Raw genomic sequence first — 16,377 nt, 5'->3', positions numbered from 1 at the left:
TAATGGGTATTTCAAGAAGTTATCTTGAAACCATTAGTGTGAATCTCAAATTGCTAAATATGACACCTTGAAGATAATCTCCAAAATGGAGTAGATCTCGCCGCACTAAAAAGTATAATCTGATGAAATTAGTAGATGCTCACTCATAATGACTTATGTCATGACTTAGTAAAATGTGTGGGAGAGCACTTTCTAAAGCAATCATAATGTCGACAATGACAAAATGTAGGCTTTATCAGTAGTCATCGATGATCTGTGTAGGCGGTAGATCCGTATGACTACTTTGTGATTCCAAGCATCAACTTGACGAAATCACTTTGAATTTTGCATCTGTATTTGCATGAAATTGAAAATTTCAATTGCAAATAGATGTATTAATCTCGACATGTGGCGAACATGGAGATATATACATTTTGGAATACATTGTACTCAATAGAAACACACTACTATTGTAATGAATAGTAATGATGTTGCAAACTTGATGCTCAAGTGAAAACTTGAATTGATTCTCAACCTCAATTGTGTGAACATAACACATTGAATATCATTTAGATCTTCACAGTAATCGACTGCATGGCCATTACCTTATGCTACAATTTAAATATAAGGAATACGCGTTGAAGGTAATCGTTTGTCGAGATTGACGAAGCGTAGACCTCACAGTAAGAGAGGATAGTCTGCAAATGAGCAATAGATCCCAACTCATTACCTTGTGATTCCAAATAAGCCGAGGGAGAAATATTCAAAAATTTGCAAGTTTGATATGCGAGAGAAGATGATCTCAATCACAAAAACATGTTCAATAAAAACGAAATGTGGTAAACACATGGAACACGTCATTCTTCCCGAATGAAATTCGGTACTTTATTTATATTATCAAGCCATTGCATAATATAAACACACCTAATTACATAAATCCTAACTAGAATAAATCTAGAATAAGGACTAGAATGTAAGTAGTCAAACTAGATATAGTCTAACATTGCACTAATACAATAATTAGTACTAACTAGTACTACTAAACAGAGAGAAAAAAATCCTGCAGAGAGGCAGCCGGGGCGCCTGAGCATGGGCCGCCACGGCCTTTGGCCGGCCCACTCCTGCCACCGCTTAGGAGGGGGGAGGGAAGGGAGCGGTTACGGGATAAGGTTTCCCCTACCCCCGACCCGCACACCATCGGTCCACCCCACCACCCGTGGTCACGAGGACTAGGAGTCCAGCCGCCGGCGAGCAGAGTGAGGGCCGCGGGCTCCCACACATCTCCGGTGATCACCGGCGTACGACGGAGGGAGCCTCCTCGTTGGAGGAAGAGGCGACCACGACGGGGTCGGTGCGCACTCCACGCGGCAGGGCGGGAGCGAGGCCGAGGCCTGACGGATCCCACAAGCCGTCGCGGCGGCTGATGGCGGCGATGACGCGCTCGAAGAGGCGGCCGAAGCGCCTCTCCGCGCAGATGCTGGATCCCGCGTCCATCTCCGACTGCGGCGGAGTGGTTGCGGCGATGCCCTCCATCCCGGCACCGTGACGGACGACACCGGAGGCGCCGGTTGGCGCCGAGATGAAGGCGAGTGCCTCCTCCGCGTCCACGACAGTGCGCATAGGCACGGGGACGTAGCCGTGCGGGCCAACGGCCTCGGCCGCGGGCATCGGGCGGCACAAGCCACTCGGCCGGTGGAGGAGAGGGTGGAGGCGGGGACCCAGGGGGTGGTGCGGGCGCGGCGGCGGCGCTTGGGCCGGCTGCGAGCCACGGGTCAACCCCTGGTCACGAGCGGGACGTGGTGAGCACCGTGTTCAGTGTGTCCGGCGGCGCGATGTCCGCGTCCAGCGGCGCAGAGGCCGCCAGGGGCACCACGTCCAGCGGCGCTGCGGCCGAACCGGCGGATGGCTTGCATCCGATGACGGTGACGACGGAGGCCACCAACTCCATGACGGCGACGGGCAATGAGGCGGCTCCGACGGCCGTCCTCGCGGATCAGGCGGAGGAAGAAGGAGACGGCGGCAAGGTGCTCCTTCCCTTCTTTCTTTCTCTGTTGTTCTCGCTCTCGCTGGCTGTTCTACGTGCTGATAACGTGTTTCGAATCAAAGTGATTGATTGATCTCATCGATGGTTACAGAATGCCATTTATATGGTCTGGAGGGATACAACGGTTCGGACAAGACGTCGGTTTCAGACCAAATGCGCCTGTGCGGGAGGCAACCGCACGGCGGTTGGGCAAGGGGAGATTTTCCCTAATTACATTTGTAATTAATCTTAACATTTCCAACTAATCCAATCAAACATTGCCAAATCAGACCAGCTCGTAAACATTGCTCTTTTTTGAATGGTACGAGTGCCCACACCTCATAGCGTCCAAACGGCGGGGCATGCAATTCCATTCTTTTTTTTTTGAGGTGTCTGGCGTGCAATTCATTCAAGCGGGAAGCTTTAGGCTTTCTTTGATTCAAAGGAATTGCATAGGATTTTTGAAGGATTTGAACCCTTAGAAATTTTTCTTGTGATGCTTGTTTGATTCGTAGGATTGGCATCCTTAGGAATTTTTTCATAGGATCCATTTGTACTACATTTTGGAGGAAAATTTCCATCCACTCAAATTTCTTTATAGAATTCCTTTGTTTTTCCTGTGCTATTAAACATTCTTTCAAATCCTGTAGAATACTATGGGACATGCCATCCTATTCCTGCATTTTTTTAGAACATTCCTGCATTTTTTTCGTGTTCCCCTCGTCGCCTCCTCGACGGGTCCCCACCCGACCTGCGCACCGTGCCGGCGAGGTCGCCGCCGGATCCCACGGCGCCGATCGCAGAACCAGCGCTCCGCTTCCGCTTCCGCTCCACAGGTCACTCACTCTCCCCTACTTGAATCGCCGTGCTGCATTCCCACTTCCCTAGTGAGTTCCGCTAATGGCTTCTTGGGGGCCGGTAACACCGGTCGACGCAAAGTTCCGTGGTACTTCATCCTGGGGCCTTCAGCTTGGGAATCGGTTTACTAAAAAAAAGGTGCTATGGAGGTGGTGACATGCTTGCTTGACTCCCTAGATTTGTTCCCGGGCTGCCCTTTGTGTGACTGAACCAGGATTTTCATGACGGCCGTTTTGTCCACAAATGAAAAACTGAAAGTATGCAATGGACAACAAGTTCAATAGCTCAGAGTCGTGATTATTCTCACCAGAACAACACAACACCGCATAAGTTTTGTGCGTCCAAAGGAAGTATTGGGACTCGGAATCAGGGATACTGTATGCTATATCCGTGCATTGAGGTTGCGCTGCCTAGGCCTTCGAAAGGCGTGCAGGTCCCTGTTTGCTGCCTGCTCGAATATTGCATCGGGCAACTGTAAAAAGCGAAATTCTGGCATGAAGTGGTTGCAGGATGCAGGGGATGGTGCTGTGTGAGATAGCTCATGCTATTGTTCCCCCCGCATGGCGAAAAATAATAATCTGTCGGTCAAAGATGTTACTCCCCCCGTTCCTAAATATAAGTCTTTTTAAAGAGTCCAATATGACTAACATACGGAGCAAAATGAGTGAATCTGCACTCTTAAATATGTCTATATACATCCGTATGTAGTTCTTATTGAAATCTCTGAAAAGACTTATATTTAGGAACGGAGGGAGTACTATGGATGCAACAATGGATGAGGAGCCTTCAGAGAGTCAACAGGGAGGAGAAAATTTACCAGTACTTCAAGCTTTGGAAAACAGTTCAGTTGGTTCAGCTCTCGGATCAGGATGATCTCATCTAGTGAATCTCACGGCTAGCGTCAGTTATTCTGCTAAATGTGCTAATTGATTGGCAGAATCCAGCAGCCGCATCTGGAGCAGCTTTGGAAGATCAAGGCAGAGGGAAAAGTAAAGTTCTATGTTTTGTTGCTTCTTCAGAATCGAAACTGGACAGCGGACAGGTTGGGGGCGCACAACTGGCTGCGCAACAATGTTTGCTTTTTGTGTGACGGGGAGCCTGAAACGGCCTGTGCACCTTCTGCTGCTGTGCCCTTTCACCAGCCCGTGAGCGCATTGCGCTCGGCGACTTCCGTGTTCTTCGTGTGCCAACACGCCAACAGTTCGCGGATGTAATGACCACGGGACTGCCGACGGATGTTTTTCAAGCGTTCCACTCCGGTCTCCGCGTCTCAAAATCTTGAACAAGTTACTACGTATGTAGACATCCTGCATGAGCATAGTGCTACAGAGTTATAGTCGTGCACTTCATCAAAATTAGTGTCTGTAATCTCGGTTTATGGAAGCACCCAGTTGAGTATGAGTTTACATGTACAAGCAGAACAGGTTTATGTGCAGATGTTATGACCTCTCGAGAGGATAATCTGAACAAGAATGTGTGCTTTGGTTAGTTCAAAGATGGAACAGAGACGCAACTAGTTGAGGAACAATTTGAATCCTGCAAGTATCCATATACTGGCATACAACAGTTTATTCTTCCAACCGAAGCAGTGGACTACCCTGGTCCAGTTGGTATGGTGGACAACATGGAACGAACGCGACGCTAGAATCTTCAAGAACCAACATTCGCCGGTGAGGACAGTGGTGGGAAGGATAATCGAGGAAGCAGGAGTAATGCAGGCCGTGGGTCGGCGTAAGGCAAACTCGCTGTTAATTAGACCTAGGGAACCTGACTAAGACAAGGGCTAATCATTGTAATGGTGATGGCGTGTCCAACTGACTGTAGTATGGACTTGTAAATTCTCTGTAACAAACCCCCCTACCCCCCCAATTATCAATGAAAAGCTGCGCTGACAGCATTTTCGCAGAAAAATTCTTCCAACCGATCTCATCTTAATGGTAAGCTACTTTTGGACATGGATATGTACATTAGTGAAGCACATCAGACTTAAACATCACAATAGGCTTTGCAGCATCAATATTCGTTAGGACCGTAAGACGAGCTTCGTAGTTTCGTGTGCATTGCTAGTTTTTTAGCAACCCCATCAATATGTATGGTGTCGGTCAGTACCAGTAGTAGGAACACCAAAGAGTACAAGGTATGATAGTTGAAGAATAATCTCTGCATTTATCTTGATTGACTGCACTATATTATGGAAGGTACGCAAATTCAATTTCAACCTTAGAGGGTCATGAATTTGTACTTATGTAAGAAAATACTACACATAGCCTGAGCAGAGCACTAGATGCACGATCTAACAGGGCAGAATGGCAGACCAAATAAGAAGATTAGATGTCTAACCAGTGCTCGTACCTTGCGTCTCCGCTGCCATCTACTCCATCCGTTTACAAATATAAGATGTTTTGCATATTTCAATATGGATTACATATGGACTGACATGAGTGAACAAATACACTAAAACGTGTCTATATACATCCGATTCACAAAAAAGTTTGAACGTCTTATATTTGTTAACAGAGGGAGTAGGTGTAGTGTAGGCAGACACCCATGTCCTCGCCGTTAAGTTTCCTGTGCTGCTCTTGAAGCCCCGGCGCCAACAGGGTAGAGATGTTGTGCATCCAGCCACAGCTGCTGCAAACTCAATCCCTCAACAAACTTTAAGTTCAAGTTTGGAGATTACCCCTAGACCAAGCACTTCTTTTTGCAACCTTTCTCCATTCCCTCTCACTTTTCTCTTTAGTTGCTAGAACACTAGCAGTAACCTTGATTGCGAGAGGAAGTCCACCACATTTATGGACAATTTCTACCCCTATATTCCGAAGGTTTTCCACATCTCTTTCTTCATCAATGTTCATACTCTTCCAAAGCAGCTCCCACCCTATATCTGCTGACATCAATTCAACTCGATGTACATCTTCTACGCCAATTGCATGTGCAACTGTATCATGCCGAGTGGTCACTAGAATTACTCCTCTTGCAGCAGCATGTAATGGAGTTCTCAGTAAATTGGTCCAGACCGCAGGCTGCCAAACATCGTCCAACACAATGAAGAAACTTTTATCTGTGATGGCGACTGCAAGCTTGCTGCTGAGCTCTCCCACAGTTTCATCTTGCTCATGGGGTACCCCAAAATTCCGCAGAACTTCCTTCAAAAGAGATATTTCAGAGTACTCCTGAGAAACACATATCCATGCTTGGTTGCTAAAGGTTCCTTTTAATTCTCGGTCATTATATACTTTTTGGGCTAGAGTTGTCTTCCCAATCCCTCCTGTTCCAACAATACCAACCTTGTATGGCTTCTTTCCCTTGTGTGCAAGAACCAGTTCAACCAAACTTTTGCAAGCATGTAAAGTTTCCTTTCCCACAAGATTAGGCTCCACAAGGTGGCTAGTTCTTACATGCTTCACAGTCAGAGCTTGTGGTTTAGGCTGCATATTTTCAAGCTTGAGAAATCTTTCACCCAACTTTGAAATCTTGTCAAGTTGAGCATTGAAGTCCCGGATTTGAACACCAATCTTGTGACGCTTCTGAATAGGAGAGATGCAATTGAGAAACGGAAGGCCACTGCATGTACTAGTTGCCTTTCTTGATGATGATGAAGGATCCCGTTCTAGTAGAAGCTTCCCACCTTCAGATCTCGCTAAGTCGACAATATCGTCGGCATAATACATATCACCTCTCAGCTCACCAAGCCAGTTATTAACTGCTGACTCTCGTGTTCCCCTTTGTTCGGCATCATCAAGAAAGCATTGTATCTGGGTCATTGTTCGCTGCATTTGTTTGAGGTCTTCTTGTACTCCTAGAATCAGAACTGCCTCATCTGTAATGATAGCTTCCAACTTCTTGGCACATGATTTAACAAGATAATCTAGTATGCTTGCCATCTGACCAACCTGAAGAGACAATTCCACAAAAATACAGGACGCGGCTTATCCGGCAGGCTGGCAAAGCATGCATAACATGTGTTAGGGTTGCCTCTTACAAACACGAGGCAAGCTTCGTTAACAAACAACATCAACATACTGGAGTCAGAGATATTTGCTAGATTTCGAACAAACAACATACTGGAGTCAGAGATATTTGTTAGATTTCGAACAAACAACATATACTAGAGCTATAGGAAATCATGCTTAATTCCAGTTCATGCCAATAACAAGCTAAAAGTAGGGAGTAGTACAGTACCTTGCCCGGGTAAATTGACAAGCTGCCGATCAGAGTACAACTGCAGAATGTAGCAAAGCTGGGCAGGGGCACAACTTTGCTGAAGCTCTTAGACAGAGTCATGTAAAGCAAGTAGGCAAGAGATAAGGAGGTGGACTTTGTTTTCCAATTAGACGAAAGGTCAGTCAGCCGGCGATGCGTGAATGGTGGAGTCGGGCTTTTCAACTCATGGAATGGACCAGTCTTGGCTGGTGGCCGGCCCAGACAGAGACGGGTAGGCGCATCCTGCAGATGGCAGATGCGATGGGTAAAATAGTATGTTGTCGCCTCGCATCCGTTTCATGAATTTTGGACGGAATATGTCAAGTCACCTCCTAGTGCTAGCAATGTTTGTTGCTGCAGTTCTTCGGATGACCCTGCAGTGCCTTTTTCTCTATTTTTTTTACTTAAAAAAGTAGCGCTTGATCTTTTTTTTTTGCACCTTCCCCGTGGGTTAGTCAATCACCTTAGTTTACTTGCCTTCCGCGTCAATTCCACCTTAATTTACTTACCAAACTTCTCATCAAACTACTCCCTCCATTCCTTTATGCAAGGTGTATAATTTTTGGCACGGTGACCAAGACACATAATTTTACACAATTTAGGACGAAATTAACCTTGGCTAAATTATTGATTAGTGGCAAGTAAATCATTTAGGCTTGAAAAGGAAGAGATACACGCAATCGGAGGAGAGATACTTTCTTTTCTTCTCTATAATGAGAGATACATGCAATCGGGGAGAGATTCTTTCCTTTTTTAGAGGGCTAAAGACAGAATTACGAGGAATAAGAAATGTACCTTACATTGTGGAATTTTATCAAAGAAACAAATACACCTTATATAAAGGAACGGAGTGAGTATAAAGTAAATCAAGCGCATAATTTGATAAATATTTATTTACACAATCATATTAATATGGACAGATAAATCACGAGCTAACATACTAAAATATTTATATCTCGTTGCAATGCACTAGCATTGTCCTAGTTCTTTAAAAAAGGCACAAAGCCATATATTAAGTATCACAGGTCCTTACAAATACACCTTTACAGAAAATAAAATTACATTTAAAATGTTGTGGGTGCCGAAGTCTTCTTTCTCCTGCATCCACAAGTGGCGTGTCGTGAGCATAGCTCGATGTCGCCTCGGCGAGCAAAGTATTGAAACTCAGGAGCTTGCAGAAGTAGCATCCGAGAAGTAGTCAATGCAGACCAGGAGACGCCGGCAATCGTAATCTGCAAAGCAAACCGTCACCCTAGGGAAAAAACGCCAATAAGGATATTTCAAAGCCCTGAGGACCACGAAAGCCGGCCAAACCCAGGCAGATGCACCGTAAACATAAACTGGCCGGATCTCGGCAGACTCGCTGGAGACACGGCTCCACACATCCTCCACTGACCACTGGCGCAAATAAATCGGCCGGATTCCGGAAGACTCGCTGGAGACACGGCTCTACACGCCCTCTGCCGGCGCAAATCACATCAACGGACACTACTGGAAACTGCTTATAGGCGGGCTCTCAGTAATTGCACACTCCATTGTTAATCTGGCCAGATACCTGTGGCGGGCGACAAAGTGCACTCACCACTAGTAGTCTGGTTCAGATTAGCCGTGGGACAGTCCTTACCGGTGGCGATCTCCTAGCTCGGCCCACCACTACTATAATATTTAGGTATTTTGTTTTTAGTATTTTTTTACTGTTCTATGTTTTTATGGTATTGTCGGGGATATACCCCGCGGTATGACCCGGCCGGGAGTATGACCCGGCCGGACTTGACGCTTCATCGTAACCCGCCGGAAGATTGGCAACTCATGAGCCTGGCGACTTAATGATGGCCCCGACGGCGGGTCAGACAGAAGACTAGGCCCAAGGCCCGGAAGGCCGGCTCATGTTATTGTGGGCCGGCTTAAGACGGAAGGCATGAGGAATATTTCCTTTACAGGGAAGCAAGACCCGTACTTGTATCCGACTTGTAATAGAGAATAAGTTAGTTCTAATCCTACTAGGACTCTACATGTAAGCCGCCCCTTCAAGTTATATAAGGAGGGGCAGGGCTCCCCAAAGAAGGGACAAGCAACAAGAAACAATCTCTAGGGCTAAACACAAAGAGCCGTCTTATCGGCGACTCTCTCATGAGCATAATGAGATCTAGCCTCAAACAGCATGTAGGGTTATTACCGGATGATGTTTTCCGGGGCCCGAAGCTGTCTAAATCCTTGTCTTGTGTTGCGTCTCTCGATTCCGCCCAACCCCTCTCAAGCTACCACATAGATGCGCTGGCCTCGCGACTAAGTCCTGACACTAAGGACATCTGTCGTGACAATTCCACGACAGTTGGCGCCCACCGTGGGGCTCGCGCACGGTGGTGTTGAGTTCTTGGAGGGATCTTTCACAGGGATCGAAAGGTTTGTAAATTCCAGATAAAGAAAAGCCGCTTGGGAAGATTTGCATCAACCTTGGGTTCATCAGTTCGGATTTTCAGTCTATGAGGTTTGAAGTTCAAGGAAAAATTAGGGTTACGGCCGGTTAAGCTGCCGCCATCCTGTGATTTGTTCAGTGGATTTTGAGGCGCTTGAAGCCGAAGGATTCTGAAACTCCGAGGGAGCTGGTGTTCTTACTATAAGTCAAGCTGCTGTTTTGACCCGGAGCCCAGGCAGCTTGACGAAAAAACCATAGCAACCAATCCGGGTCAATTGATCGGAGAAGCAAGATCGAGAGGATTAGGGTTGCATTAATTGTCGGTTGAGCCGCCGCAAGCCGTCGACGCCGATTGGGTTTTCCGCTGCAGCCGTTACAGAAGCGGTACAAGATTAGCAAAGTTTCTATCTCTGCGGCGCGGTTTTAATCGAAGCAAGTCTGAAGACCGCTCATATTCTGACAAAACTAGCAATGAATTCAATCCTGGAAGCGTGCTGTACCCAATTCGTTTGTAATACCACTTGCGAGTATCACCACTTCTCGTGAAGTTGCAGATCGGTAAAGAAATCAATTGGACGTACAGTTACGTCGGGTCTGCTTTTATTGTTATGATGATTAGTGCCTGAAGTAGGATGTGCATACGTACACATATCAGCTGCAGCGCTGCACGTGAAGTCAGCCAAGGTCTCCGTGCTTGTAGAAAAATTATAGTTGATGGTCCAACAAGGGATAAGTCCAATCAATCCAAGGCAAGAGTACTACACGGTGGCCGTGTATAGCACGGAAAGATACTAGGATCAAGTCGGACTGCGCCAATAGTTTAAAAAAAAGGGGGGGGAAGAAGATGAGGAAAGAAGGCTACAGAGAAGGAATAGGATATGGGTCAACCAACTGACCACGACCCGGATACCACTGTCCGCGCCTGAGTCACCCAGCATCCACCGGATCGCCGTCTCTCCTCCTCGGTGGCCGCCGAGCAGCCTGAGCGTCGAAACCCGTTTTGACTTTGCTAGGTCGCCGGGCCCAACGCCGGCTCGCCACACCCCGCTCCGGAGCAGATCCCAAGCTGCCCTGGCCTCCATTGCCGCACGCCTAGCCGCGCTCAGCTCTCCTCCACCGCGCGTGCGTTACCTCAAGCTACCGCCTTCGGCCTTGAATCGCAGCGCCCTGCTCGGCCGGCCGTCACCGCGTCGTTTCTGCTTCAGCGACCCTACTAGCTCCGGCCATGCGCCAGCTCTCTGTGTCCTGCCGGATCATTCCACAACCGGCCTTGTTTTCCTTCCCTGCCGCAAGCCGCCGCGGCCTCGGGCCCGTCCTCGTGTTGGCTGCCGCCCTCTCGACCGTCGCCGTTGAGTCGCCTTGACTCCGCCTCGCCGCAGAGAGCCGTCCTGTGCAAACCAGGGCACAAGTCCCATCGATCATAACTCCTGCAACTATTCCATCATCAGTCTGCGATCATCAGATAGAAATATCAGGTGCTATTTCTCTAAGCTTTTACTTGGTATAATTAAGTATCATCCAAAGCTTTTTTCACGGTATGCTATTGTGTACACAGGTCAATTAACTCATGGCCAAAGTGTGACCCGGTCCTCGCGCGTTGTCACTAGAGATCGCGTCTACATCAAAGCTATGTAAAATTGCTCAGCGGACGTGTGCAAACCACTGCCCCTGCGGTCCGGTCTACATCAACACGACGCGACCGACTCGCTTGACCATGCGGTTTACCGCGCCTGCAATCAACTTCGCCCGTCCGCGCGGTTTACTGTGCCGACTCTCCTACGCCGGCTTACAACGCCGTGGCCGGCTCATCTGTCTGCTCCCGCGGCCGACTCGGCCGTGATTGATTTCAGCTTCACCATGGTGATCATCAACTCCGCGGTGATAATTACTGACCTGACGCATCAGGTGAAATTCATCCAGTATATTTTATATTATATATTGCTTTCTTTAAAAGAGCAATTACTCTGGCTTGCAAGTTCTCCAGTGCAGGACAAGTTATATCACTGAGACGTTGAATGACTCATGCCGGTTTATATCACGGTCAAATATGGAGAATCTCAAGACAACTCCTCGAGTCGTCTTAAGACTCGGGGGCTACAATGACATGACTCGGGAACTCCGGGTCATTGGAGGGAATGATAACCCGGTTCCGGAGGACACCGCCATATTGATGAAAATTTAAAGGCCGTCAGAAAATTGTCGGTTCAAAATAAAGATTCCGGTTTAAAATCCGATTCAAGAGACATCTCTCTCCTGCAAAGCTTTAAAGCTCTCAAATCCGGTTCAAACATCCAGCTCAAGGTAAATTTGTCTCTTACAAAGCTTTTAAGCTCTCAAATCCAGTTTAAAGTTCCGGTTCAAAAAGAATTAATCTCTCGTAAGTTCGAGTTCTCAGAAAGATTAAAGGGTGCCAAAAAGAGCTTGCTGCCATGATGCGCGGTTCAAACATGGGTATCCTGCCTTACGGCTTATCTTATTATGGTCACTTGGGGGCTTCCTGCTCATCGAGCATAGCTGTCGGTACCCTCTCGATCGGCGCAATGCCAAAACTTATATGGTCACTTGGGGGCTTCCTGTTCAAACATAGGTCGTATTCGAACCAAAGAGAACATAGCTGTCGGTACCCTCTTGATCGGCACACTGCCGAGCTCACTAGGGGTCTTCTTGATCGTATTCGAATCATAGCTCAACCCCTTTTGGGAACCGACATGGATCGTATTCGAATCAGCGTCGTTAAACAACTCTCAAGGTCATTTGGGGGCTTCCTGTTCAAACATAGGTCGTATTCGAACCAAAGAGGACATAGCTGTCAGTACCCTCTTGATCGGCAACGCCAAAGCCACTGGGGGCTATATGATCGTATTCGTATCTTAGCTTAACCCCTTTGGGACGGTTTTCTGATCGTATTCGAATCAGAAGCCTCAAAATTTTTGAAGTCTCTTTTTGCAAACAATTTTTTGGATTTTATTTGAAGTTCTTTTGATCATATCTAAAGTGTATATGAGTGGTTTCTATTTAACCCGGCTTGATTTTCAATGATAAATCGCCAGCTTATGACAATCATCATCTATTTGGAAGCGTTGGCTTCTAAAGATTGGGTTATCACCCTTACTGCACATGTCATGTAAACCGGCAGTACAAATTCAATATCACAGTGGTTATATGTGAGATATTGTGACCCGCCCTGCGGTAAACCGCCAAGGGATCTTGTGATCTACTTGTGTGCAGGATAAGATTACATTTGGGTGGTTACCCGCCCTGGCTTCTGACGTTAAGTCGCCAGGGCATATGTTGTTTAAACTCTGTGCAGGATTTACAGAGCTATGACTTACATAAATGATTAAGTTCAAGCCCATCATTAAAGATTGAAATTGATGTCTCAAAAGGGTTATCAATTCTTGATTTTCTCAAAGGCTATAAGCCGCCGGGTTATAAAAATTCCGGCTTACAATGGAGGCGTATTAAATTGCCATCGGCCAAAAGCCGCCGGGTATTTAAACTCCGGGTTTACTTATCAACAGATGAGGTATTCAAAGTCGCTTTGGCGCAATGGCTATTATTTTACCAATGGATATGACTTATTCTATAATGGAATGAATAGTCCCGAGTCGCTGCAGGCTTACGACTCGGCACTTGGGGGCTACATTATTCAAATTGATATTACATCAAATATGCAAGTCCCATGTCACTGCCAGCATGCACCATGGCACTTGGGGGCTAATGTAAAGACATTTTTTGCTCAACTTATTGAAGACCCGACTCATCACATTGTAATGAGCCTGCCCTTGGGGGTTACCAATTACTCCTGTCAAAAATTCAAGGTACACAAGCCTTAATCTATTATATTGAAAGATCCACTATTCAGTTGGTAGAGTACAAAGCTCTTAACCTTGTGGACGTGGGTTCAAGCCCCATGGTGGAGATTACATCATATGCTGTTATTATCAATGAATCATATACAAAGTCCCAGCTCGGTAATATCTTACTGACCCGGCCCTTGGGGGCTACACATTGCTGGGCAAGTTTACATGATTATATTTACAAAGTCCTTGCTCATTATTATATAATGAGCCGACCCTTGGGGGCTACGCCGGTTGAAGTTTATATGAGGATAAGGCAATTACAAGTCCCAGGTTGCTGCAAGCATGACAACCCGGCACTTGGGGGCTACATAATATGAAGTATTCAGTTTTTACTAGTGACTGAGATGAACAATATGGATTGCTTCAAACTGGCAACATTTATATTGAAGCAAGTCTTAAGCCATCGCTTTGTTCTACTCAAAACTTGGGGGCTGCAGGTATTATATTATTATCGAAGAAATATTTTCAAATTCTCTGTTTTGAGCAAACCAGATTGACCCGGCGTCACCAATCATTATGACCCTGTGTCTACAACCCGGCGTCATCAATAATCATGAACCGGCGTTGGCAACAATCATGACCCGGAATTATCAGCTTTTATAACCCGACAATGGTGATAATCATAAACCGACAAGTTTTACATCTTCAAGCCGGCTGGATATCAGTTGAATATTTCAAGACCAATATTTTTGTCAAGTCAGAGCATTGAAGGCCGACTCAAATGGATTATTTCTTATAATATTTCTCTACAAGAGCCAATGTCAGCAAATTGGTTATGAAGCTGGCCTATTGACTCGGATTTTTTAGAAGAAGTGCCTGGATTTTTTGCATTGGCAAGGTTTGGACATATCTGTTAAAAGAGATTTGCTATAAAATCTTGAGTATGCATCCAGGAGGAAATGACAAGGACTTAAAGATGATCAGGTGCCGGTTCAGGAAAATATTTAACCCGGAGCACAACCTATCAAGTTTGTTCTTGTGTTTATTTTACAGGATCAGTTTAACATGGATAAATCCAAATTAAACTGGGGGCTAATGTCGGGGATATACCCCGCGGTATGACCCGGCCAGGAGTATGACCCGGCCGGACTTGACGCTTCATCGTAACCCGCCGGAAGATTGGCAACTCATGAGCCTGGCGACTTAATGATGGCCCCGACGGCGGGTCAGACAGAAGACTAGGCCCAAGGCCCAGAAGGCCGGCTCATGTTATTGTGGGCCGGCTTAAGACGGAAGGCATGAGGAATGTTTCCTTTACAGGGAAGTAAGACCCGTACTTGTATCCGACTTGTAATAGAGAATAAGTTAGTTCTAATCCTACTAGGACTCTACATGTAAGCCGCCCCTTCAAGTTATATAAGGAGGGGTAGGGCTCCCCAAAGAAGGGACAAGCAACAAGAAACAATCTCTAGGGCTAAACACAAAGAACCGGCTTACCGGCGACTCTCTCATGAGCCTAATGAGATCTAGCCTCAAACAGCATGTAGAGTTATTACCGGATGATGTTTCCCGGGGCCCGAAGCTGTCTAAATCCTTGTCTTGTGTTGCGTCTCTCGATTCCGCCCAACCCCTCTCAAGCTACCACATAGATGCGCTGGCCTCGCGACTAGTCCTGACACTAAGGACATCTGCCGTGACAATTCCACGACAGGTAATGTATGGAAAATGGTTTGAACTTTGTAGGTTTCATTATTTGCTACTCCCTCCGTCCCAAAATAAGTGTTAGTACAAAGTTGTGCTAAGCTTAAGACACATATTTTAGGAAAATACATAAACTTAACTTTATGTAAATAGTGTTTTGCATTTACATAAAATTTAAATGTTGTCTGAAAACTATGAAAAATTCTACCAGTACATCAAGCTTTGGAAAAAAAATCAGTTGGTTCAGCGCTCTCGGATCAGGATGATCTCATAAAGTGAATCTCACGGCTAGCGTCAGTCTTTTGAAATTTCCAAAAAAAAAAGAACGTTCAATTGATTGGCAGAATCCAGCAGCCGCATCTGGAGCAGCTTTGGAAGATCAAGGCAGAGGGAAAAGTAAAGTTCTATGTTTGGTTGCTTCTTCACAATAGAAATTGGATGGCGGACAGGTTGGGGGCGCGCAACTGACCGCACAACAATGCGTGCTTTTTGTGTGACCCGGAGCCTGAAACGGACTGTGCACCTTCTGCTGCATTTTCATCAGAGGATGGCTGACGTTGCTCTGGGATCTCAAACAGTCAAATGTTGTGGCGCCAGTTATACAGAGGGGTTTGCAAGGAGACCAGGAGTGAAGTTTCGTATGCTGCTTACACAACTTGACACTTGTGGGAGGAAAGAAATTGTAGAGTTTTTGAAGGCAAGCAAGCTCAACCTGCGCCTCGTTTCCCTCTTCTATAATGCAAAAGCAGAGCTCCTGCTGGTTTGGGTCAAAAAATAGTTAGCAAAAATTGCAAATTTAAAGAGACGCAGTCCTCATGCTTCCGAAACATGATATGATCATTTGTCTAACTTGTAGATAAAATCTCACTTGATAAGTACTCCCTCCGTCCCATAATATAAGAACGTTTTATACACTAGTGTAGTGTAAAAAACGTTCTTATATTATGGGACGGAAGGAGTATATAGCAAGAAATAATATAATTATTGGTCCCTGTGTTATTTTTTTGTCCGTTTCTCAAAATCGCCAAAAGTACAAGCTAATTGCTAGAGCATGAATTGGAACCAACTTGGGAGATAAATAGGCAAGTTTATAATTGCTATTTTGGCACAGTTCTTTGATTCAACAGACACAACTGAGGGCTCAGCAAGGTTCTTTACTTTCCCCAAATGTTTATGTATACGCATATTACTCTATCAACAATGGAAAAGTCAAGGTGAAAGAATGACGAATCTGATTTGTGCTTAAGAAATCCTTAGGATAAATTGAGCTAAATATTATTCTGACTCTGAACTTCCTTTTCCGGCGAAAGGACTGAACTATGTATTGTTAGTTAGACAGGTGACATAATTCGTCTTGAAGAATTGACCTTGCCTCCTGGATATAACCAAAACAG

The 16,377-nt window shown here is 45.9% G+C and overlaps 1 protein-coding gene across 1 annotated transcript; it reads right to left on the bottom strand.

The window, feature by feature from the left end:
* Positions 1–5,072: 5,072 nt before the first annotated feature.
* Positions 5,073–7,218, bottom strand: LOC123168735 (putative disease resistance protein RGA1). Its single transcript, XM_044586606.1, has 2 exons — positions 7,043–7,218; positions 5,073–6,801 (listed from the first exon to the last, which is right to left on the bottom strand). Exon 2 carries the CDS (start codon positions 6,742–6,744, stop codon positions 5,524–5,526), a length of 1,221 nt encoding a protein of 406 aa, XP_044442541.1. The 5' UTR covers positions 6,745–6,801; positions 7,043–7,218; the 3' UTR covers positions 5,073–5,523.
* Between the last annotated feature and the right edge of the window lie 9,159 nt (positions 7,219–16,377).

The sequence above is a fragment of the Triticum aestivum genome, chromosome 7D (assembly GCF_018294505.1).
Source record: "Triticum aestivum cultivar Chinese Spring chromosome 7D, IWGSC CS RefSeq v2.1, whole genome shotgun sequence".
Taxonomy (NCBI): domain Eukaryota; kingdom Viridiplantae; phylum Streptophyta; class Magnoliopsida; order Poales; family Poaceae; genus Triticum; species Triticum aestivum.
This window is presented reverse-complemented; position numbering and strand designations above follow the sequence as displayed.

Bases quoted from the DNA above. Each gene is read 5' to 3' on its own strand.
- LOC123168735 (XM_044586606.1), bottom strand. From the start codon at position 6,744: ATGGCAAGCATACTAGATTATCTTGTTAAATCATGTGCCAAGAAGTTG.